At 31.4% G+C, this 25,929-nt stretch overlaps 2 protein-coding genes across 10 annotated transcripts in view; one reads left to right on the forward strand and one right to left on the reverse strand.

The window, feature by feature from the left end:
* dlg1 (MAGUK family member discs large 1) overlaps window positions 1–25,929 on the reverse strand; it is a 1,569,679-nt gene that overhangs the window by 1,182,455 nt on the left and 361,295 nt on the right. The window lies entirely within an intron of this gene.
* LOC140435131 (uncharacterized) lies at window positions 285–24,258 on the forward strand. Its single transcript, XM_072523851.1, has 4 exons — window positions 285–378; window positions 11,425–11,608; window positions 20,714–21,235; window positions 24,028–24,258. Exons 1-4 carry the CDS (start codon window positions 367–369, stop codon window positions 24,138–24,140), a joined length of 831 nt encoding a protein of 276 aa, XP_072379952.1. The 5' UTR covers window positions 285–366; the 3' UTR covers window positions 24,141–24,258.

Below are 25,929 nucleotides of genomic sequence, written 5' to 3' on the forward strand. Positions count from 1 at the left end.
CAGAATCATCAGAGTCATCTGTTTCTTAGTGTTAAATCATGTCTGTACTTTTTTTTATTAAAATTATTTTTTCAACTTATATTTCAGTCTAATCTAAAGAAATTTTAATCATACATACTAAAGAGAAATATTTGTGTTAGTTGTCTTATCATGTCGCTCAAAAGGGACAAGTTTATTTGCGACATTTATTTATAATAGTAATAACTGCCAAAAGGCCTTATGACCAACTACACCGTCTGCCCCCACGCTGAAAAGCAAGAAGAGATAAAGATAGCTTTGGCACGCTGCGTCATGCCGACCTATATAAACAAAGCTACCAGATGATCCTGGACCACTTTGTGCAGATCTTCAGCAGCATCCTCGAAAATGTCACACAAGGTAAGTCCCTTTGTCAACAAACACTAGACCGTATTTAAAACGTAAACATCATCTAAGATAGAGATGTGTGTGTTTAAATCATTTTTAATGAAGGCTTTTAATTAAAGACTTTTTAATGAAGTCTTTATTATGTATGTCATTGTTTATAAAAAAATTTATTTTAAAATTTTTTAATGGTTAATTTATAATCTGAACTAAAATATATTTATTTAATTTATTCAAATTTTTATCATGGACATTTGTTATTTTAACCATTATTGTTTAAGTTTTTCGGTATAATTTGATGCAAAAAACGCAAATTTTAATAATTTAAATTATAAATGTTTCGATTATGATCTAATTAACCTGCCTCTTCTATTTTTTGCTTAATGTGTTGGTAAACATTTGAGTTTGATGTCACTTAATAGTTTGTTGAAGTGATTTTTGTCTTTCGTTTTTTTTTTTAATTTCGTTGGATGTTGTTATGTATGATTACGTTGTTTTTTAACATTCTTTAATTTTCTGTATTTCCAACATTCTAATTTTCAATTTCTACCGGGATTTTTTATGTACGTTGTTTCAGATTATTTTGGATGTTTGGTTTTTAATTTTATTGGATTATATCTAACGTATTTATTTTTTTTATTTATTATTCCGTTGCTGTATTATTTAAATCATATTATATTTCATTTTCCTTTATACTTATTTTATAGAACTATTTTTTTCTATTTTTAAAGCTCTTAATGCTTCATTTTTTCGAATTCTCAATATACCGTTTTTTTGTATCTGTCACCTAATTTGTCTTTTGACTTTTATAAATTTCATGTCTTCTTGTATTGAATTTAACCATTTTTTCGTAGAGTTCTGTTTAGTGCCAGCTTCAATTTTCAGTAGTAATCCTTCATGCGTTCTCAACATTGTAACATCTCAATTTTAAAATTGCGAAAGCATTGTTATGTTTCGATGTGTATCTTTCATGTATCAAATTTTAGTTTAGTATTTTTGTTAAGATTACAGAGTCATTTGCATTTAATACAGTAGGGCAAGAAACTGCTGTATTCTTTTTTATCCTCTAAATACTTTTGGTTCGCCTCTAGTCGCCTCTTTTGGTATTCTCTAATGTCTCCTGCTCTTACTACTTTTGATTATCATCTTTACGATGCTTTTACTTTCTATGTAGTTCTTCACGTTATCTTTTAGCGTTACTCTCAACAATTTCAATATTACAATATTTAATATTTTAAATGACTACTCTCTTTGTTTTTTTTTTCTTCTTTCTCGTTCTTCGTTATTGTTTTAAATCAGAATGTGATAACTGCATCTATTTTACATTGTCTTTTAATATTTTTACTTAATCTATCATATAAACTTTTGCCGGTTATTGTTTGCAGTATTTTCATTACTTTTTTTTACTGCCAGTCCTTGTTTCTACAGTTATGCTTTCTTAAAACCATTCCCTACATGGTATTCTGGGTAATATGGTATTTTGTTTCTCTCTGTATGATCAAAGTATTATAGTTTTTATATCTTTATTTCATTATTTAGTTCTGTCACTTTTAAAAGTCCTCATTAAACCTATTCATTCGTGACTCCGTTTACTTAAAATATTCTTAAGATTCTTCCACAAAATCTTTTACTTTTCTCATCATCGTTTTATAAAAGTTCATATTTAAGCCATAATGTAAACTTGCCGTATAAAATTTTTGAACAATTTTCTGCAAACATTTCATTATTCTCTGCCATTATCACGGTGTCATCTGCGTTTTAAAGCTACTATTAAAAAATCGGTTTTCTACAATATCAGGTATGTCGTTGTTTAGTATCTCTTGCGTAACAGCTACCGAGTACCGTTAAATAGTAATAGAGAGTTAATGTAACCTTGCCGTATCCCTGTTTTAATATGGATATTCTACGACTCTCTATTTTTAATTGAGCTGTCTGGTTTTAATATAAAGTTCTTATTATTTTTAAATGTCGCTTGTCTATTTATTTTTTCTTCAAAATTGTTATGAGTTGGTCTTACCTTACTCTGTCAAACGACTTTACAGATCTATCAAGTAAGCATATACATCTTTATTCACGTCCAAACTACCTTGCGTTAATACGGTACTATATTACCGTCTAGAATGCTAAAAAATGGCACATTTTCAACATTCTTCTTTGCATTTTATTTATATATGCCAATTAAACTTTTTTACATTATTATGTAACTTTTGTAGATTACAAAAATTTTTTTTCTTTTTTTATCGTTTCTGTACTGTTGTACTGTTTTATGCGATTTTCGTTAATATTTGGTGTTCTTTTAGTCTTTTAAAATTGACTTATACAAATCTATATTAATACATGGCCCCGAAATTATGTAGTGACTCCCTTATTTGTTTTAATTTGGAAGTTATTTTTTTTGTATTAAGAATTATGTTTTTTATAAATATTTTTAAAATAATTTTACTTTGATTTTCGTAAATCATAATATAAACGAAATAAAAATAAATTTACGATGAAAACTTCAGAAGTTTTCATAATAAATATGATCTATTTAAGTGATAAAACCTTAAACGGGACTAAATATCAGCGAAGAATTCTTTAAAATTTATTAAATAAAAACTACATTACAGCTCTAATTTCGTTTCCATTGAATAATTGCAGTATTTAAATATTGTATTGAAGAATTCAATGCTCAGTCACAACAGAAACTCGAACATAACATAGTATATCTTTAGGGATTCTACAGAATTCACTGACTTCCCTCTCTCAACCATTTCCATCTCTCTCTGTTGTGCCATTCTCCATCGTTTAGACCTCTCATACTTATGGCGTCGTCTACTTCGTTCCTCCAGGATTTTCGGGGTCGTCATCTTTTCCTCCTTCCTATGGGGCTCCATCCGGTTATTCTCTTTATCCATCTGCTGTCGCTAGTTTTTCTTACATGTCCATACCACTTACATAATCTTTTTTGTTTTATATTTGTTAGTATGTCTCTTTCTATTGATGTTCTTTGCTTTATTTCGTCATTACTTCTCCTATCCATTCTTGTTACTCTGCAGAATCTTCGTAGGCATTCCATCTCTATTGCTACTATCTTACTGCTATTTTTCTTGTTTATGACCCAATTTTCAGCCGCATATGTCATAATGCTTCGCACTAATGTTTTATAAATCTGTGTTTTTGTCTTTATATTTAGGTGTCTATTCCACCATACTGAGTTAAGTTGTCCGATTGCTGTTCTTGTTTGTCTTAATCTTTGTGTAATTTCTTACTCTGTTGTTACCTTTTTCGTGATTATAAACCCCAAGTATTTGAATTTATCCTTTCCTTTGATTGTTACGTTGTCATCAATCTGTAGATCTTCTATGTCTTTTTCACTTGTAGATAGGTACTCTGTTTTCGCGAGGTTAATATCTAGGCCAGCCTTGATATATTCTTCTTGTAGTTTCTTCATCATGTAGCTGAGGTTGTCTTGGTCTGGTGCAATAACTATTTGATCGTCTGCAAAGCTTAACGTATATAGGTATTCGTTCCGTACCGGTACTCCCATGCCTTCGAATTTTCTTTTCCATTTAGTCAAGGCTTTCTGTAAGTATTTTTTGAATATGGTTGGAGATGTGGAACAACCCTGCAGGAGTCCTTTTATTGTGGTGAAGTCTTCTATAATTCTTGTTCCCATTTTAATGGACACTTTATTTTCTTTATACAGAGGTTTTGTAGCTTCTATGAGTTCCGTCTGTATTTCTAATGTGTACATTGCCTTCCATAGTTCTGACCTTGGTACAGAGTCATACGCCTTTCTAAGGTCTACAAATGCCAAATGTATATCTCTATTTTTTGCTTTTTTCTTTTCCAACAGTTATTTCAGTGTGTATATGTGGTTTATGCATGAGCTTTCTGCCGTGAAGCCTGCCTGATCCTCCCCGATTTTGCCTTTTATCGCTTGCTCTATCTTTTCTCGCAGTATCTTCTCATATAATCTTCCTAGTGATGATATTACGCTTATTCCTCTGTAGTTTTCGCATCGTTTTCTAACTCCTTTTTTAAATATAGATGTCATATTTGTATATTGTATATTGTCTGTGTAACGGGATTTAATTAAGCATCAGATTCAAGTAATCGTTTTAATAACGTGACACACATTTGCCAAAATATATTATTTGTTTATGACATTGAAAATATCGGTGTAACTGGAACGCGCTCTGACCTAGTGAAATTTGCAATGTAATCAAAAGCTTATTAAATAATGTGTACAAACTAAACAAGTAAAAACAATAATATATCAACAAGCGCACGGGAGGTAAATAGCTGGAAATCACGGGATTAGTATTATTATCAATATAGTTAAGAATGAAGAATCAAGAGAACGGTCTAAGTTAGTCAACGTCAACTGAGTACTATTTAGTATTGTACTTGATTCTAATAAACTAAACTATGAGTATCTAGTGTTTTAAATAAATCTACCATACAAGACGATAAGTGAAGCATTATTTATTACATGGCGATCCTACCTTTCGAATAAGGAGTTTTCTGATTCGCAGAAACAAATCAAAAATGCCAACCACATACTGGAAATTTAAATGGAAATTTACATAATAGATGATATATGGAACCCACTGTACAGTTTCGAAATGGAAAATGTGTCAGCAGTCAAGAAAATTCCCGCCAAATTCTGAGCCAAACCCGCCAGGAGCCCCGCGACAGAATCCCAGCTCATGATAATGGACAATAAATGGGAACAATGGATAATTGGACAAAAGTGAATTTAAAAAAAAAACATGTATATATATTATGTAAGTAAATTTTATTTTTTATCCCTTATGTAAATTATGCAGTCTAACAGAAATTATTACTTAGTATTTGAATATAAGAATTTAACTAATTCAAGTTCAGAATGTTGAGTACACAATTTTTATTGCTTTTAAAAGTAGTACAGAATATAATTTATTTTTAAATTATCGCAAATAACTGTTTATATATCAAATTCTATTTTTTAATGAATGAAATGTGCCATATAATTTTATTTACTAAAGGTATATTTTTAAAAATATTTACTTATATTTGACCATGAAAATACACCGACAGATCGGACATATTAAATTACGACATGAATATGCTTGGATGACAAATTCTTCAATTAATATAGACGAAGAAATCGGATATGACTTTTTATTTAACTATTTAGCTATAATAAATTAGGATATTTAGAATTATTGTTACATTTATAAGGAAGAAAAACGAATTTAAAAGAACTTTTAAAGACAATTGACCATGGCGTCAGAAAAATTTTCATTATGTTGGAACAATTTCCACGAAAATATGAGTTTAGGAATAAATTCATTATGGGAGAGTCAAGATTTTGTAGATGTAACGCTTGCAGCGCAAGGAAAATGCATAAAAGCACATAAAATGGTTCTTTCGGTTTGTAGCCCATATTTTAAAGAAATTTTTATGTCAAATCCCTGTCAACATCCTATAGTAATTTTGACAAACGTGACTTACGAAGCACTAAGAGACTTGTTACAATTTATATACCATGGAGAAGTACAAATTAGACAAGAAGATTTAAATACCTTCATTGAAACGGCCGAATCATTGCAAATACAAGGACTCACTGGAGGTAGAAAAGTTTTAAATGATAATAACATTATGGAAATTTCGGATAAAGAATATACTCAAAATGTAAAAGATTTTAAACCAGTTTCTCTACCTGTGACAAAGAAACAACAACCTATAACGAAGGAAGAACATAGCGACACAGAGCAAGAAATAAGTATGGCTCTTACAACAAACGAATTTTTAAATATCGCAAGCAAGGTGTTACCCAGCGAGTTTGATGGAAAAGCAGGTAAACTGCAGTCATTTTTAGATGCACTAGAACTCCTTGAGAAAATAGCGATAGGACACGAGGAGACAGCGACAAAATTAATAAAGACAAGATTAACCAATAAGGCCAGAAACGTTATAACTACAGAGGATACAATCGCAAGAATAGCAGAGGTATTGAAGAGAGAACTGAGAGGCGACAGTCCAAAGACGGTAATAGCTAAATTGGCGAAGAAAAGACAAGGACATAAAGATGCAGAGGTCTATGCATCTGAAGTTGAAGAATTAGCGGAACAGCTAAAAGTTGCATACGTAGCGGAAGGAATGTCATTGGAACTAGCGAAAAAATACACAACAGAGGCAGTAGTAGCTACAATGAAACGCAACGTCAACACAGAAAAAGCTAAATTCATTTTGGAAGCATGTAACTTTTCAACCACACAAGAGATAATGTCCAAATTTTTATCGATTGATGAGACGGAAGATAGCACACAAGGAAGAGTGTTAAATTACAGGAACAAATACGATTTTGATATGAGAAAAGAAAGTAAGAATACAATATATGCATATTATAAAAATAAATTCGAAGAAAGAAAACAATATAGGAACAAAAATTATAGAAATATAAGTGAATATGGACGACATAATACGAGGATATATCGTAATAGAAACAGAGGAGATTGGCAATCACAACGAAGAACAAAGAATAATCAATGGACACAGGTGAGATGCCACAGAAATAGAGGCACAGCAAGAGCATATTACGCACCGCATGCGAATACGAATACAGTGACAGAAGTAGATTTTTGACAGAAATGTAGGCAAACTGCATGTGGTTCAACCTTAATGGTTGAAACCTACGTCGAGCAGGAGACTGCTAAGAGGATAAGCTAGGGTGGTACTTGAATCCCAACCCGCTGAGAGTCCTGCGGCTCCAGCACGACAATACAGTAACTACAGAATGGATTAAAATTGCGGAACGAATTTTGAATAATGATTTTTTTAATGAAGTAAATGGAAAAATGATTGAAAAAGAAGTTTGTCACAATGAAAGACGATTCCCTACAATTATTTTATTTATATGCAAGAGAAGAAAATATGTTAAGTAAATTAAGTAAGCACAAAGGCGAAAAATGATGAACAGATTATTTTGAAAAGTATATCTCAGTATTATTACATATTTGACGAAATTAATGTCGAGATCGAACTGAAAAATAGAAGAAACAGTTACAGTAATAAAGAAACCAGAAGTTGAGAAGGAATTTACAGTAGGATTAATAGATAAACCGATTAAAATTATGTTACCTATACGAATCATAAATGTAAATAATCGAGACATAAAAATTAGATGTTTAATTCCGAAGATACAAAACCAGGAAAAATTTTTATATATTTTATATGAAAGAAACAAAGCAAAGAGTAAAAAAAGAGTCGAACACCTATTAAGCACAGTAAAAACCATTAATATTTGAAGAAAAAATGACCATAGAAAAAAATGCAAAATATGCAGATGTTTTTTATTTTGGAAAAGACCCAGATGTATAAGCAAAAGTTAGTTTGTAAAAGACGAGAAACCAAACAATAAACAAACAAAAAACCATAAATATAATAATTTCATTACGAAAGCAAACACAGTATTAGTCATAAAAACATTACATAATGACATTAGGTTAATAGTATGATATTTGATATAGTTTGAATGTACTTAGTAAGCAATTTCATAAACTTTGAAATTAGTACAATGTAACTGACCAGGTTAATTATTTTATTATTATGATCCGTATGTCTAAAATTTTATTTACAATGCAAGAAAAATTTTGCGGAAATAGTCAAACCACGTAACAGATTATCTAGGAAGAAAGTAAAGTTTAATAGACTACTGAATGTCAAGAAGCATTTAATAAGCCCAAGATATATCTAATAAGCCCCGATTATGGAATTCCCCGATTTATCGAAGAAAAACAAATTTATTTTAAGGATTTATGCTTCAGGAATAGCATTAGGAGACTTGTTGAGATTTTGTCTCACAAATGTGAGTGCAGAAGATTATAAAGAAAATAATAATAATGAAATGAGAATAAGAAGAGATGAAAAATAAGAATCAACCAATTCTTAATGAAATACGAAGAGAAAAATAATAATTTTTTTTAAGGAAAGTATAAAAGCTTGTATAGTACAAGATAAACATAATACAATCAACACATAATATAGTACAAGATAAGCAGATCAAGAAGAGTTATAATTAATGACTTCCACATGTTAGAGGAAGGATATGGAAAAATAAATAGGATATATTAAATACAGAAATATAAGTTAATACTAGTTGTGGAACGAATTACGAAGAAATGTTGAGAAATATGTGAAACGTGAAGAGATGCGACGACTGCCAAAGCCATAAGCACGAAATCATAAACAAGGAACCCATGAAAATGTACATGGATGAAAATGGAAACAGATATATTGACGTACAATGCGAATTAAGCAACTACGTAGAAGAATATGTAATAAAAAATAAAATAAGCCAAAACAGTAGCCAAATCATTGGTAGAAAAATTTATCTTGAGGTATGGAGTACCCAGAAAAATAATAGCAGACCATGGCACAGAGTTTATAGCTAGAATAATTAAGGAAACAATACTTTGCTACAATTAGAGTCAATGAATATACTCGTAGTATATACATGTACTTTTGAATGCAAATAATATATAAAAATATGTTTAAATGAATATAATGTGTAAATATAGTTTTAAGTTCGTACAATATATATTTAAAATGTGTATAACAAAAAGAAAAATGTTAGACTGTATAGTAGTAGTTAAACAAAAGAAATAGGGATAAATGAATAAATGAATAAAACGACAAAACTTTATTGTGAGATGTCAAAGTTATTAATAGTGTAAATGAAAAGTGAAAATAGAACTATTACTTGGTACCAAGAATTAATGCAAGAATTAATGCAAGAATTAATACAAGAATTAATATAAGATTTTATTATTATAAATTTTTATTTATTATTTAAAATATGTAAAGGTTATTGTAAATATTATGTGCACATAATAGGGGGTAAGATATAATATGTAATCAACCACATAATAGGTGGTAATATAAGGTAACATAATCTAAATGATTTAACGTAAGGTAAGAAAAACGTACGTAAAATATTAAATTAATATACCAGTAAGGCATAATGAGGGATGCCAGATAGCATATTATAAGGGAACAATTTGGGTAACCTTATAATATGCTGAGGTTAGGTTAGGTTAGGTTACTAAATTCTTTTAAGATATAAGGAAATATGTACCAAAAATTTGTATATAATTCTATAAATATGTATATGTAAATACTGAATGTAATTAATGTATATATGTACAGTAATCAGTTGATGATGACACGAAAAATTTTCTTCTTTCGGAAGGGAAGAGTAAAACCAGCTCCTGTAATGGATTGAAAACGAACAGCACTCAGAAAATTTTTCTTCTGAGGGATAGGGATGTAACGGGATTTAATTAAGCATCAGATTCAAGTAATCGTTTTAATAACGTGACACACATTTGCCAAAATATATTATTTGTTTATGACATTGAAAATATCGGTGTAACTGGAACGCGCTCTGACCTAGTGAAATTTGCAATGTAATCAAAAGCTTATTAAATAATGTGTACAAACTAAACAAGTAAAAACAATAATATATCAACAAGCGCACGGGAGGTAAATAGCTGGAAATCACGGGATTAGTATTATTATCAATATAGTTAAGAATGAAGAATCAAGAGAACGGTCTAAGTTAGTCAACGTCAACTGAGTACTATTTAGTATTGTACTTGATTCTAATAAACTAAACTATGAGTATCTAGTGTTTTAAATAAATCTACCATACAAGACGATAAGTGAAGCATTATTTATTACATCTGTATAGTTGCTTTTTTTCTTTAATTATTCTTTTTGTTGGTTTATTTATTTCATAATATTGCTGTTTATTTGTTATGTTCTTTTTCTCCAAGGGTTTCGAATGCTGCTTGTTTTATACTTACCTTTATATGCTCATATATTTTTTTGATGTTGCCGTATCTAAATTCTATTAATTTTTGGTCTAGACGTTGTTGGTATAGTTCTCTTATTGATTGTTCTTGGTGTAGTTCTATATTGTATTGTTTTTCTCTTATAGTGTTCAACGGTTCTTCTGTAGAGGGGGCTTGTTATGTTTTCAATTAATGCCCATTTTTGCTGTCAGTAGTTTATGGTGTGTTCCACATTCTACTCCTCTTCTAACTCGCACATCTTTGATCTTTATTGTGGTATCTTGTTTGATTATTATGTTGTCTATTATCGATTTCAGCTTTCGTGTTTCTTGCGTCAATGTATATTTATAAATATTTTTATGTCTGAAGAATCCGTTGGTGATTTTTAGGTTGTTTAGTTCGCATAATTCAATTAGACGTTCTCCGTTATCGGTTTGTTTATCCACTTCAAATCTCCCCACTACTTTATCGTTTTATTTCCTTCCAGTTCTGCCGTTAAGGTCTCCTGTTATAATTATCTCCACGTTCTTCTTAATAAGCTCTACTTGATGTTGAAGTTTTTCCAGAATTTTCTTAGATATTTAGGTATAAATAAACAAAAAAAGATAATGAATGAGGTGTCTAGATAACAGCTATAATGCTGACAACTACTAATGTTATCCTGAAAACCCTCCTAGAGAACTTCAAATAGCTTGAGCTTGCTACATATCTTAATAAAACCATGCAAAAGTAGTCCTGCTCCCGATATCCAAGATATTTATGCCCATTAGGTCATAATGTACCTTCATTACAGAAAAATGACCCCTACAGTTTCATCCTTTTGATACCCTGGTGCCTTAAGTCGCCTAGTCGAAATTTATAATATTACGCTATTAATATTAAATAACTTAAGAAATACTTGTAAGTAAAATTTCTGAGCAAGGCTGATATTACATTTTTTTGAGGACTTTCAATGTTACCCGGTAGTTCTTAGCGAATTTTTATGAGTCGCTCTGCCGTCCTTCCATAATTTAAATGTTTTACCTCGTAGCTGGTATTAAGACTATAACTTAAACTTACATCAATATCGATTCATGTCATTAACCAAATACATTTTTAATAGTAATAGTAATCATGAATAAAATAAAAAATAAATTAAAATTAAACATTTAGAAGTATACTTAGATGTTCTCTACTTTTAGTTTATATTTATTTAGGCATACAGCAACCTATAGTAGTTGTACCTTTATTTGTTTAGGTTATCGCATTTGTTGCTTTCTTGGCCGTAGCCCAGGCTGGAGTTATTTCTCCCGCCGTGCCGGTTCAAGTAGACAAAGATTACGACTCCAACCCTCATTACATGTTTGCATACAGCGTGAACGATCCTTATACTGGAGATAGCAAAACCCAAGTAGAAGGCAGAGTAGGAGACCGAGTAGAAGGTAAGGTTTGCTTTATATATTATTTATATTGGTCAATTTAACAAGTATTTAATTTATCAATAGATTTTTTCTTAATATTATGTTAAGTTAACATTGGCTAAGCGGATGGATCCAGTAATCCGCAGTAATAGGTGTTTAGTTGTGTCTTGACTTATTGAATCAAATAAAATTAAACCTTATACTATGACATTATTTATCTCTTTTCTTTAAAGTTCACTAGATGCCTATATGTATTTTCGTAAAATATCTCAAACCACCCGTGATGTGAACATTTTTAGGCTCGATTTTTAGATATTTTATGAAAATATCAGGCGCCATCCTGTACCTTTTAAAGAAAACGGACAAAGAATGTCATACCTATATAGGTTTGCTTATATTTCATTTAGAGTGCGCTAGTCTCTTACAGACTGAAAAGATGTCTATTAACTACCGATATACGAATGGACATATCTCTTATCTTGCATGCTGCATCTGATAAAAACAAAAGATTGAAATGCAGTACAGTAGCACGAGACGAGATGTGAATATTTCTGTTCGTTATTTATTTTTTCAATTATTTAAGAAACAAATTACAACTTTATCATAAATCGTCTTTTGTTTTAAATCTAGGTATTCTGCAATTTCATTACATTGAACATTTGGAGTAAGTCAGAATAAAATTGTTAACAACAAATTTTTTACAACCAAAGAGACATAATATTAATAGTAAAATATAAAAAATAACAGTCGAAAATATAAATAAGTATCATGATACTATAACTAACAAGATAAGTCAACGCGCATGTTCTTGCATCTCTCTCGCACAACTGTGACGTAAGCCCGAGACAACTTTATTGATCCCAAGTTAAATGTTCTAAGTGTTGCTATCCTGTGTAGCGAATGAGATTCAAAACGTAGTGAATGAGATTTTTATTTATTCATTGATGTAGTAAAGACTTTGTATATTATATTGTTATATAAATTTTGTAGTGAAAACATTCCGTTTACTGCGTTAATATCACCTAATTTATTTATCGTACGCAACTTCCTCTCGACTACCTGTAGCTACTTTATAAAGAAGACTAATTATTTGGTTGCCATAATGTATTGTGCAGTGGTGGATTGTTGAAACAATCATAAGAAAAATATTAAATCTTTTTCGAAGTGTCGTTTTTTTTGTGTTTCCTAGAGACAAACAAATGCGTAAAGTATGGGTCTTCAACAGTGAAACAAATTTAAGGTAGAAACCGCGAGAATATGATCAAAATATTTTACAGAAGCTGACTATTGTTTAAAAGTAAAACTATAGTGGAATATTACTACTAATAGTATAATTAATTATGAAATTGTCACTAAAGAGATCTTTTCCTCGCTAAACCTTCCTAGTGGTGATACAAAAATTAACCCTGAAGATTTAATTGACAGTCATCGAGATTTTAATAATTCGAATATAAAAGAACTGGAATGGGATGGATTGGAAAATTTAGCCGGTTTTATTGCATTTAAGTTACAAAAAAAAGAAATACTTGGATATATTCCGGACGCTAACGATAAATCGTTTACTTGGGTAAACCACGTTTCTGAGGGTGGTTTACTTAAACCAACACTGGAATTTGTAACTAAATGTAGTGAACTGGAACATATTTTTCGTAGTTATAATGGCAACAAATTAAAAATAACTAAAAATTATTTAAAAAACCTAGTAGAAGCTGCAAAATATGTAAATGTTAGCGAATATGTAAAATTACTTTTTTTATATGTAAAATGTATTTTAAAATACTAATTCTAAATAAAAACATTAAAGATAATTACAATATCCGCAAGAAAAAATTCACGAAGATTGTAAAATAAATGTCTCAATGATATTCATAAAGTCTGAAGTATGACCTGCTTTTCCTTATGTTTCAAATTCTTTGCATTTTACTGGCCTTTTATATTTAATTTATGTTTTGTAGCAATATCTATTTTGTTTGTAATACACACAATAAATTTGAAGATTCATATATTTCTTTAATTAATTTTACTTTCTTTCTTTCTTTCTCCCCTTCCTTTTACCCTAACAGGGTGTTTTTAATTTAATTAATTTTACAAATTACTTAATAATTTTCAAACCACGTTTTCACAGAAAGTAACTAGTTATGACTTCTTAATGCAAGATATGGCATCGAGTTATACTTACCGATAACAGTTAAAGTTTCGAAGCTGTTCATTACAGTAATGGAACAACCTTGCCATATGATGCATCGTTAAAATAAGATCCACACAAGTCCCCTGACTTTGTCTCGCTATGACGTCATCCGCAAAGTCGATTATAATTAGAACGTCAAGTGAGCATACCTTGTTTGTTATAGTATCATGAATAAGTATCCTTTAGACTGTCTATGACATTATGTGCAACTAACAACAGGAACAGAATAAATCTTGCAGACTGATCTAAGACCAATGCTGCACGTCCGGTTTTTCTGTCTATTGGAAGAAAAACACCTTCCTTGTACTTTTGCTGGTGGTTCGTTATTCCATTAAGCCATTAGAGGCCGCTTATATGTCTTAAAAAAAGTCTTATGTTAAATGGCAAAGTATTTACTTCAGCTCGTTCTGAAAGATGCGGTTTCATTACTGATATTGATAACGATTTAAAAAAATTTCTTCTAAAGTTGGTTAGACTGTTATAGTGAGCAAAATTATATAATATCTGACTATTTATTCCTGACATTCAACATCTGAGAACAAATAACTAAAGGCCACCTACGGGTACGTCTTGTTATTTAATACGTAGAGTACATTTTATCTACTCTTCCAATGCCACCTTTGTGAGATTGTAATCCACAAAAATATTGGGCTTATTAGTGACCTGATCTATAGGGTAATAATGTATCGTAGAAAGTAAAATGACTGTTCTGTTCTTTTTTGGATCGAATGATACAAGTGTAACTTGCTGTTGAAACCCAAAAAGAGATGAACCATCTATAATTTATTCTTACTTCTTTTACTGTTCTAACTATTGAGGTATTCTTTTTTAACAGATCTATTGATAACTTATAACTGGTGTTCCAGTTATCATTAGTTAGATTGTGGCTTTTTCCGTTCCATTTTTTAACCAATCTTTTGGTAATATCCGATATCCGGTAATAATAATTTGGAATCTCTAGCGTATTCGATTTTTTTAAGGCCCATCTGGATATTGCTCACAGTAGAACTCAATACCGCTCACATAAAATGTTTGTGAGTCATACGATACGACCGGTTTTATCCCATATTTTGCTACCTTATCTGGAATATACTGTAAAAATCTGAATCTAATTCGAATACGCATTTCGTCAATTGTCAGATGTTTACCTAATGTACAGCTGTTATTAAATTATAATCTATGTATGACCTTGTTTTTGAAGGCCAGTTAAAAACAAAAGTTCTATCACTGCCATAATTTCAGATTTTGTTGTATTTCTGACATCTCTTTCGCGATTGTAATTCGGGCGCATAATTTTTTTTAGATATTAGTTTATACCACAATATTTCCAATAATGTCATCAGTAAACAGTTAAGTGAAAGCACTTGCCTGATTTATAACATCTTTGGCGCACACTTTGGGTCCAGGAAGTATTTTACAATATTCGTTTTGCTAGTTTTACCAAACTTCTGTTCAAAGAATACTTATACTATTTTGTTCCATTCTTACCTACATAGAAGTCTTCTGAACTTGGTTCATTTTCATTTTCGCTAGAAGTTTTACTTTAATATCTATGCGAATCAGAACTGGGTTCTTCGTTAAATATAACTTCTTAGTCCGAAGTATCAGAATCTGCCTTAATAACTTCTTCGTCTTCTTCTCGAAATAATGCATCAGCGAATGTTTGGAGTTCATAATTAGTAAGTCAATTGGAATTTCTAACTGGAATCTGATCAATAAAAAAATAAAATTACTAATAGATACAAATTTTTATTTTTGTGCCTTAATGACTAAAAACAATTGACAGTTACTGCAACTCTATAGATTTTAATACTAATCAGATAATTATGTGAAACATTCTTAAATATGTTTTCTATTCCTAATAAGAAATTATGAACCTATTAAAATCGCATTATTTGTTATGGCAGTGATTAAAAAGAATTGTTTATTATCCATGTAATCACTAAAATTCTATTTCTTCTAATATATACCATAAAACTAATTTTGTGACGCAATTTTTAAAAATCTCTGGTTGTTGACGTATTATTGACGGTTGCTGCCCTGAAGAGCGGCAACTTTGTCAAGAAAATTTTTATTTGGTTTTCATAGCACTATCCTTCGTACACTGCTTCGTATGTCTGAAATATGCAATAGGGGTAGCTTGTTGTTTCTGTAGATCTTCTTTAATACCATTTATAACATAGGATATTCTTAAAAGGAGCAGCTTAAAATATTAGTTACTCCCAATTTCTTAAGCTACCCATTTAGCATTTTTCTACTCTTACTTTATTATGTGTTTCATCAAAAAAAACTCATGCGAATTAATCAATCATGTCTGGTCCGTAGTCTACTTTGCACATGCAAATAAATGTTTAATTCAACGCATACAAAAAAAGGTTTATGCGAATTGCAAACTAATTATCACACCGACACGATGAGTAATAAAAAGAACATAAAAGTGGCGAAACTGACCAAAAAACCACAAAATTAGCAACCTGTTTGCTACCGTTTCTAATTTACGAGTTTAACATTCTTTTCCATCGACATCACGGTCATAAATATTCAAATATTGTTTTCGGCGGTTTGATACATATCACACCAATAAATTGTCACAACTTAACTGCTAATTTATTTATTTAGATCCAGAAATACTTCCTTGTTTTAAATATTTTTAAATAATTTGTTCGCCTACATCATCACCAAAATTATTGATCTGGTTCTTATGACGTCGACTTAGCCCTGAAATTTTTTTTTATCTTACATCTGTAATCATGTTTTTAATATTCGATTACTTTATCTATATTTAAAGAATCTAATGTCCTACACATCATTTCATTTGTAAATAAAATATATCTTTTCTGCGATATTTGTCGAAATTTAACTTACAATGTAAACTAACAATAAAAACTTCATTATCATCTATATTTGAATTATGTTTCTTAACCTTTATTATTTGTTTGCTTTTTTTGATAACTTATAGGTGTATAAACTTTATTTCATTTAAATCATTCAACAAAAAACCATATTGGACAAAACACCAAAATACGACATAAAGACAGGGGTGAAGAGGGAGACTTGATCCCACCGTTACATTTTTTCAAATAACTTTTTTTACAACCGATCTAGAATACAATAATTTAGCAGAACATTACAAATTTATCACAGTTTTGGGTATTATACGCGCGAAAAGTATACTGCTAATGTAGAATCTAGTAATAGGAAGAAATTAATCATGTCTCCCCGTACTTCGGGAGACTTGATCCTTGTGTATGGGTGACTTGATTATGGTCTCTCAGATTTACGATAGAAAAATAAAACCAAAAATAAGATGCTGAAAACTAACTTTACTCAGTCATGACTTATAAAAAATATTATTAATAAAAATATAAACACTCGCTGACAGGAAATTATTCTCAAAAAGTTATAAAAGTAAAAAAAATATTGTTGAATATTGAACATCGTCAGTAATTTACGAAAAACAAAACATACTATGCGTTTACTGTAACTCCTAAAAGTCGGGCTTGGTAACTTTTTTAACATTTGGTCACGTGCGACTTCACCTATGTCTTCTTTTTCTGGTCAATTAAAGGTTTTGTGATCCGTTTTTTGGGCAAATTTAATTTTAAAATCCTCGTTCTTTTTTCCCGTTATCTGTCCTACGTAATGATGGATTAAGTTTCTTTCGGAGACAATGCTTACAATTAGCCAATGTTCACACTTAATTCAAACTTGTCACCTTCTACTTCTGATTCACATTTAGTATTTGTCTCTACCTGCATTTCATCCTTAGGATTATATTCAGACTCTGACGATGGTAGTATAATATCACTGTCCCCCGAACGCGAAGATTCCCTCAAATCCTTAAGTTTTTGTTTAGTTATTTTTTTAGTGCTCTTACTTTGGTCCTTTGCTCTTTCTAATTTTTTCCCTTCTTTAGCCCTAACTTCAGCTTCACGCGCAAGTTTTTCTAGTCTAGCTAAGAATTTTCGTAATTGCTCGCTTTGTACCCTTTATTGAAGTCCTGGGCCCGGCTTTAGGATGAGATTTGATCATTTCTGGGCTAGTAAAAGTGGCAGAAGTAAAAGGCTGGGTAATATGCTCTATTGATTTTTGTTGTAGCTGTTCATTTTGTGGAGTATGTCCATTTACAGGATGTGATCTAATTATTTAAGGTGTGATGAAAGTGTCTGTAAAAGTAGAGGGCTGGTTTTTGTCCTTCATTAGTGTTTTTCGTAGTTGTTGATTACAGTTGTAGTTGTAGTAAAACTGACAGTATGAGTGAAGGGTTGGTTATTACTATCTATTGCTGGTTGTACAACATCAAACTGAGATGAAGCGGAATTGTTTTCCGAATATTCGGGATGAGTAACATACGCTAACATAAAATAAATAAAAATATTGGAATGAAAAGGCTCATATACTCGTAACTCTGGAGGCACTCTCAATATTACGTGGGGTAAAAGCTACCAAGAAAGTATAAGCTTAGCATCCTATGACTTCGTAATTGTAATTGTCCATCCAATCATCACAGACAGTATTATAAAAATTGTTGAGAGGACCAAATACACTTCTGTCTAACGCTTAGAGCATATGCTGCGACGTGTAGTGGTATGGCAAGAAGAATTATTATGTGTTCTTTGGCATACGTTATGGCTTTCAGACTAACGAGCTATCATGATTGTCCATTATGATTAAGCATTTATTGTCGGTAGTCGCTTTACATGTTTGTAAGTATGTTCCAAATATTTGATAAAATTAGAAGCGGTCATCTATCTACTTTCATAACCTACATCGGCGATCCCTGCTGGTTTATAATCAATCATGCAATCTTGACAAAGTTTTCGAGGAAAAACCAGTAAACCAAAAAGGTATATGGTTTCTAATTGCGTTGATTGCACAACAAACAGTTACTGTTGCTTCACGTTCCTCTGACATAGTTTTACCAACCTGTTTTTTACCTTTGCATACAATGATCTTCTTTGGCTTATGGACAGTTAAAGTCCAGTTTCGTCTACGCTTTGCACTTTTTTAAAGAACATATTGATAAGTTCTTCATCGTCTTCACAAAGTTTGTATATCTAGTCATAACTGGCTTGCTTGCATTTATTCCTCGAAGTAGATATTTTTTTTATTATTTCTTATGGCAAACTTATACGCCGGTTCTTTAACTTGATTGGTTGTAAGGCCATGGTGTATTTTGCTGCCAATATCCAAAAAATCTTAAAACATATTTTCCCCTGCATTTGTAAACATCTGAGCCTCCTTGGAATTAGGACAGAAGATTATTTTAACATTTTCGGATCGTTGTTGACGAACGTATCTTTTTAATGTCATCATTATCATCTTTGGCTCGACAGTCCTCTGTTGATCCTGGCCTGCTTTCAGATTAGTCGCCATTCTGTTAGATTTCTGGCAACGTGTTTTTCCAATCCCCAGTATCTAGTATTAAAGTTACTATATTTATTTGATAATGACTTGCTGTACTAAGTACCGTTATTATTTATTACTTCTAAAACAACAAAGTTAAAGAGGAAATATCAGCAAGATTATAGCGGGGAATAAGGCCGTTAAAGCTTTAAATAAAATACTGAAATCAAAATTACCGTCACAACATCTAAGTCTATTATAAGACCAGTAGTATTATACGTTTGCGAGCCATGGTGCCTAACACTAAAAAGACAACAACGCCTCTTTCCTTTAAGAATAAAATATTAAGGAAGATTGAAACATCCAAGCAAGATTCTGGATGTATTTGGAATATTTGCTCAAACGCAAAGATTAGAAATCTCTATAAACAACCCCTAATAACAAGCAGAGGCATATCCCTAAGACTTGCATAAGGTCAGAGCTACCAGAAATATTGCTGTATCGACAAAAATTCGCGGCCTACTGGGGCATCCTCGACAAAAACAACATTGACAACATCAAAAGCGACCTCCAGTAGCATAATGTAACCGCATCATGAAAAAAAAAAAAACCGTAATCAACCGCATAGCGAGGTAAGGCATATGCAGAGAGGCTAAATCTCTTAATGGTTTGTATGACCATCGAGAGAGGTTGCTTTTTAAACTTAATTTTGTTTTTGTTTTTTTCTGCGAAAAAATAAACAGAGAATGGAATTCTAAGAACGCCCACATATATCGCTATTGACTGCAATAAGTTTCCAAGTTTCAGGTCAAATAGCAAGAATTTTACTACGAATTCTATCATTCAGTTAGTATAAGCATTATCCCAGTCTTGTCGAGTTTCAAATACTTTTAAGTTAATATATCCACACAAAAATAAATTAGTAGAGTAAGGCCTGTCGATATATTAGGCCATTCTATGAAACCCCCTCTTCCAATTCAGTAATTTGGAAATATTTCGTTAAAATAATTACGAATGATCGCAGTAAAATGAGGAGTAGCTCCGTTTTGCTGGTAACGCAAAGCTTTACTTAATATGATTTAATTGTTTTCATTTGGAATAATTTTGCCACTATGTGCTACCTCAACATATTTTTCACTAGTGAGATAGCCGTCTACCATAAGTAGGCTGATTATTTATTACTAATAATTCCTGCTCATAGATTAATCTTTTAAGAGAATTGAGTCTGAGCTTCCGTGATCCAGTGAGGATTTGAGGTGTTCAGTATTCACAGTTTTTTTTATTTACGGTAACGTTTGAGAAAATAAGCATTTAACTCAAAAAATGAATTTCTGTTACGTCACTCTATAATTTTCTTCGCGACCAAAATTGGTGTATTTCAGGTCTCCCCAAGCTTCTGGGAACCGCATACGACTAGCCCTGAAATCTGCTTGCCCGATCTGAATAAAACACCACTTTTCGGTCTTCTAACGTCAATAACTATTAAAACTAACTTATTTGTATATCCATTGGTGTTAATTAAAATTACTTATTCTTAGTGATATCAATTTTATTGCTTAATAACAATGTTATTCATTTTTTTCTGTTTTCAGGTCAATATTCTCTTGATGAACCTGACGGTACCCGTCGCATAGTAGACTACACTGCTGATGATGTCAACGGATTTCAAGCTGTAGTCAGAAAAACTCCACAACTGAAAACCGCTATTGTTACACCAGCTGTTCAGGTTAAGACAGTAGCAGTACCTGTCTCTGAGGTATCCTCATCTGGAGACTCAGTGGTAACAAATGCTGCTTTGCCTGTTGTCGATGCTAAAGTAGCCAACGTAGCAGGTCCTGTAGTTTCAGGCGTGTCAACCGTAGATAATATATCTCCGCTTGCCAAAGTCTCTTCTGTATCGACAGTGCAGCACATCGCCCCTGTAGCTAAAGTAGCTCACGTAGAAACCCCAGTTGCTCATTTGTCTCACGTAACTGCTCTACCTGTCGCCCATGTCGCTGAAGTCGCCAATGTTCGCACTGTAGCCCCAGTTACATTAACGAAAATACTTCCACAGACTAGAATAACCGAACACTCCCAAAGCATTGTACATGGAGCTTCCCTCTCACCTTACAGTAAGTAATATACATATCTCAATTCTTGTTATTGCAAAATAAATTTTACCAAAATAATATAAAGAAATAGCGTAAAAAGTGCAACAACAGTAAGCCTGGAAGATACCTAGAAATCAATTGTTTGAATTTATATCCAGAATGTAAATTTTTTGGAATGTTTAATTACACGTTTTCATCATATCTTTTCTTAATATGACACACAACTTTTTTTTAATAAATATAATACAAAATAACAATTTTTTGGCGAGAATAAGATTAGATCTCCTAAAAAATAAGAAAATTGGACACGGTTACATGAACAATTAGAACGCAAAATACAAATGGTAAAAATCCTATAGAAACCCATAAACTAAATGTTAAAAGAAATAGAAAGTAAGAATATTATAGTAAGTTATTTAAGCAAAAATAATAAAGTAATTGTTTAAAATACAAATACAAATACAAAAACCGATAAAATCAAAATAATTCTAGTATTTTACACAAAACTACCTATTTTTATGGTAAAATGAATATTTTTATGAAAAGATTATGACGCTAAAACTGAAATAAATAACAAACTGACATCATAGGAAGTACTCATAATGAACTGTTGATTGAGCTTTCTATTTGTCATTGTACAACAATAGATGGACAGTATTTGAGGCACACAAAAAAGGCTGCGTTGCTCAGAATCTGAGGAGATGTGGGCGTGGTTTTTATGACATTCTTTTTAGCATATAAACAAAATTTAGAAGGAGAAAAATTGGGAGATGCTATGGATAAATATTAGAGCTAAACCAGAAATATGGGACAACAATGCAAAAAAAATCATAAATAATTTGCCAAAAAGGGGAGACTATGTCTTTTCTCCAAGAGACAAAGAAAACTCCTAATGCCAAAATACATATCTAGACAAATAAAAAGAAATAATCACAGCTAGATATGCTTGTTCAGCAAGATAGGTAAATGGATATATTTAATGAGGTTGTAAGTGTAGCATTTGCCAAGCTTTAATGACACAAAATCTGCTCTGCTGGTTCTTCCTCTGCATAGATCATCAGCTGTCAATCCCATCAGATTTAACTGTCTATTTAGCTTAAAGTGTCCTATTAACAGACCTACTATGTCTTTGACTGTTTTCCTGTCTTTGCTTATTAGGTTTGCCATAAATTTTGAATGTTCTATAATGAACTTTCTGTTTTAGATTTACATTTAAGATACGAAAATATATAGCTTAATAATTAACTGCTGAAGCAGGTTAATAAAGTAAAAATTTACTGTGAGTTTCTTTGTCACTATATTTGCTTTCACTGTAAACTTTCCGAGTTCTTTTAATAGCTTTTATTAGCTTTTTAATAACTTTTAATATTACACAAAACGTAACAATCAATGAATACAACTTTGAAGTCGTCAAAGAATTCAAGTACCTGGGAGCGATCATAACATCTGAAAATAAATATGAAAATGACGTAGCAGCCAGGATTGTTGCAGGAAATAGGGCATATTATTCATTAATAATCGTACTTAAATCAAAAATACTCTCAATACCAGCAAAAATAAGAGTGTATAAGAATAATTCGTGCCACAATAACGTATGGAAGCGAGACATGGACTCTGAACCAGCAGGAAACGACAAAATTACTGGTACTGGAAAGAAAGATACTGCGGACTATCTATGGGCCTTGCAGAGGAGAAAAAACAGGAGAATGGAGAAGAAGACACAATGATGAGCTCCAGACAGTATATGGAGATGGAAACATAGTACGCTACATTAAAGCAAACCGAATAAGATGGGCGGGCCACGTACCAAGTTCGAGTGACGAAAGACTCCTGAACGCCACCTTCTGGAACAGGCCCGATGGCAGAAGGTCAGTTAGTCGCCCAAGAAAGAGATAGAAGGACGTAGTAGCCAGTGATCTACGCAAAATGGGAATACAGCAATGAAAAATATCTGCTCAGGACCGACAACAATGGAGAGAAATAGTAAAGGCGGCCAACACTCACATAGATGATGATGATGAAAAAAACTTATACTTCCACTCCTACCTCTGATTAGAAAACAAAGACAAAAATTTCACTTAACTTTTAATGGACTAAATATGAAATTGTTGATACTAGGAAACAAAACCTCAGTACTTGGCGAAAGAAGCCAGACCACCGGCTTGTTCAAAAGGTGAATCAGTAAAAACTTTAATTCTCACGCCTTTATGGTTTTCACTGGTAAAATAAACCTCTTCGCCCCCGTGACGAATTATATCGAGCAAGCGATTGTTGGAGCCTAGTGGCATCTGGCAAATGCCTTCAAGCACTTTTAATTCTTACAGCGTTCTTAATTATTGAGAACTCCAATATTGGTTTGTGTAAACAAACTTAGTGGATGTTTATTCTATTCCAAGAGAACCAAAGTGTCTTCTTCTAGGATTTTTAAAACGCAAATTAAAATTCTTTAAAAAATAGAATTTTAAATATAATCAATTATAACTTTATAAGTTTTTGTAACCCTTTCCTAACGTTTGAACGGTAAGTTCGATGTCTCTGATATTTTGATCAAACGTTACACGACTTCTACCTAATCAACGAATTTATTTAAACTAGAAAATAATCAGATCCAGTTAAAAAAAATTGTTCATTTTGTCAATAGATAATATTTCACCCTGTATACGGTTTTTAAAAACTCTGATAAGAATTTTACGAATTAAAAAAATAGGAAACTTAAATACCATATTTATTTTTTATGCAAAGATTACTTAATTTGACATTATATTTAGGCTTTATAACAATAATTATGCCTAATCAATTTTAATTTGTTTTAGGACTGGCTACCTATTCAGTTCCAGTTAGGCATTATACTTACTCAGTTCCATACAGCTACGATTTTGCTCCTACTTACTACAATGCATACCCATACGGTTACTATGAATTTTAAATATTTAAATTCTTTTAGGTTAAATAATAATTGTGAGATTCGTTTTTGAATCAACGTTCAATAATTTTGTTCTTTGTACATTTGCATAAAATAAATAACAAATAAATAATCAAATACGTTTTCTTTTACTATTTCACTAGAACTTTTAAACGCAAAACCAAAGGAATGGAATAAAAATACAAAGAATGAGACCATATTGATTCAAGATTAAAGTATTGTAGCACGTTAAATTTCTTTAATTTTTTTTTTCTTGTATTTTTTTTGTAACTATGTCTTGGGATTATTAGTTTTTATCACTTCGAATACGTATGAGTGTTTAAAATACCCTTAAACTTAAAAGACCCTTTTAGTAATAAATTATGTTTGGGGGCTAAAGTATTACATAAATGAATAGGTTTTCTTTTAAACCACTTCATTTCAGTATTAATCACGCATAATCCCTCTTAAAATTTTATTGGTTTTTAGTTAAAGCGTAAATATTTTCTCATGGGAACAATATTTCAAACCTAACTCCACATCCCCTTCCCAAAAATCAATTAGCTTAGGTCTAATTTATAAAAAGCCACTATTCGTTTTGGGATTTTAGTTCTCAGTTGCCAGTTATTATTTGTACCAATATGCATTCAGACGTGCAGATTTGTAGTTTATTTACGATCGAGAAACTCACAATTTTGTGGTAAGTCGTTCACTGTTCGTTTTTGATTAATTGCAATAGTAGGAGATCCTTTTTTTTTCGTTTATTTATAGAGTCCGACCTCCAATTATGTCATGTCTAGGCCAAGCTTCCTTATAAATATTTTTGCTGAAGAGGCAAAGATATCGTATTTTTACATCTAGAGTGTAAAGATACATCTACAAAACCATCAATTTTCGTCGATTGGGACAGGAATATTGCGACTTTTATAAATTTAAATTTATGAATTTAGTTTTAGAAATAATAAAATCGAAAAAGAAAACTACATTTTTTGTGCATTTTTAGAAAATTTGTTAATATTTTGCAATAATTAAACCACAAAATAACACAAATAACTTTACAACTTACATTTTAAAGCAATTACTATGCTTCTTAAAAAATGACGTTTAGTCTTTTTTTATATTTGGTTAATTCTTCTTCTTCTTCAAGTGTCCTCTCCGCTACGGAGTTTGACAATTATCATTGCTATTCGTATCTTTGAAACTGTTTCTCTAAATAATTGGTTAGATGTGAACTGGAACCAGTCTCTTAAATTGCGCAGCCAAGATATACGTCATCTCCCCACGCTTCGTTTGCCCTTAATCTTTCCTTGGATAATTAACTGGAGCAATGGGTACTTTTTCCCTCTCATCACATGATCAAGATATTCCAACTTTCTTCTTTTGATGGTGATCAACAGCTCCCGTTCTTTGTTTATTTTTCGAAGAACTACACTATTTGATATTTTGTCTTTCCATGGTCATTTTCAAAATTACTCTGTATATCCAAATTTCGAAGTTCTCTAGTTTATCGGTATTGCTCTTGTTTAAAGTCCAAGTCTCTACTCCGTACAGCAGTATCGAGAAGATGTAGCATCTAACCAATCTTATTTTCATTTTTAAGTTAATGTCATGACTTCCCAGAATGTCCTTCATAATAACAAAAGCAGCTCGAGCCTTTTCAATTCTAGTTTTTATTTCTTCTGTGATGTCATTTTTGTTATTAACGCTTGTTCCCAAATATTTATATGTGTGCACCCGTTCGATTTCGTTATTGTGAATGTACTAGTTTGCATTCAATCTTTGTTTTTTTGAAATAATCATGAATTTCGTCTTC

Source organism: Diabrotica undecimpunctata, chromosome 2 (genome assembly GCF_040954645.1).
Source record: "Diabrotica undecimpunctata isolate CICGRU chromosome 2, icDiaUnde3, whole genome shotgun sequence".
Taxonomy (NCBI): domain Eukaryota; kingdom Metazoa; phylum Arthropoda; class Insecta; order Coleoptera; family Chrysomelidae; genus Diabrotica; species Diabrotica undecimpunctata.

Bases quoted from the DNA above. Each gene is read 5' to 3' on its own strand.
- LOC140435131 (XM_072523851.1), top strand. The intron at 11,609-20,713 runs GTAAGGTTTGCT...TTCTGTTTTCAG, and splicing joins AGTAGGAGACCGAGTAGAAG to GTCAATATTCTCTTGATGAA. The intron at 21,236-24,027 runs GTAAGTAATATA...AATTTGTTTTAG, and splicing joins AGCTTCCCTCTCACCTTACA to GACTGGCTACCTATTCAGTT.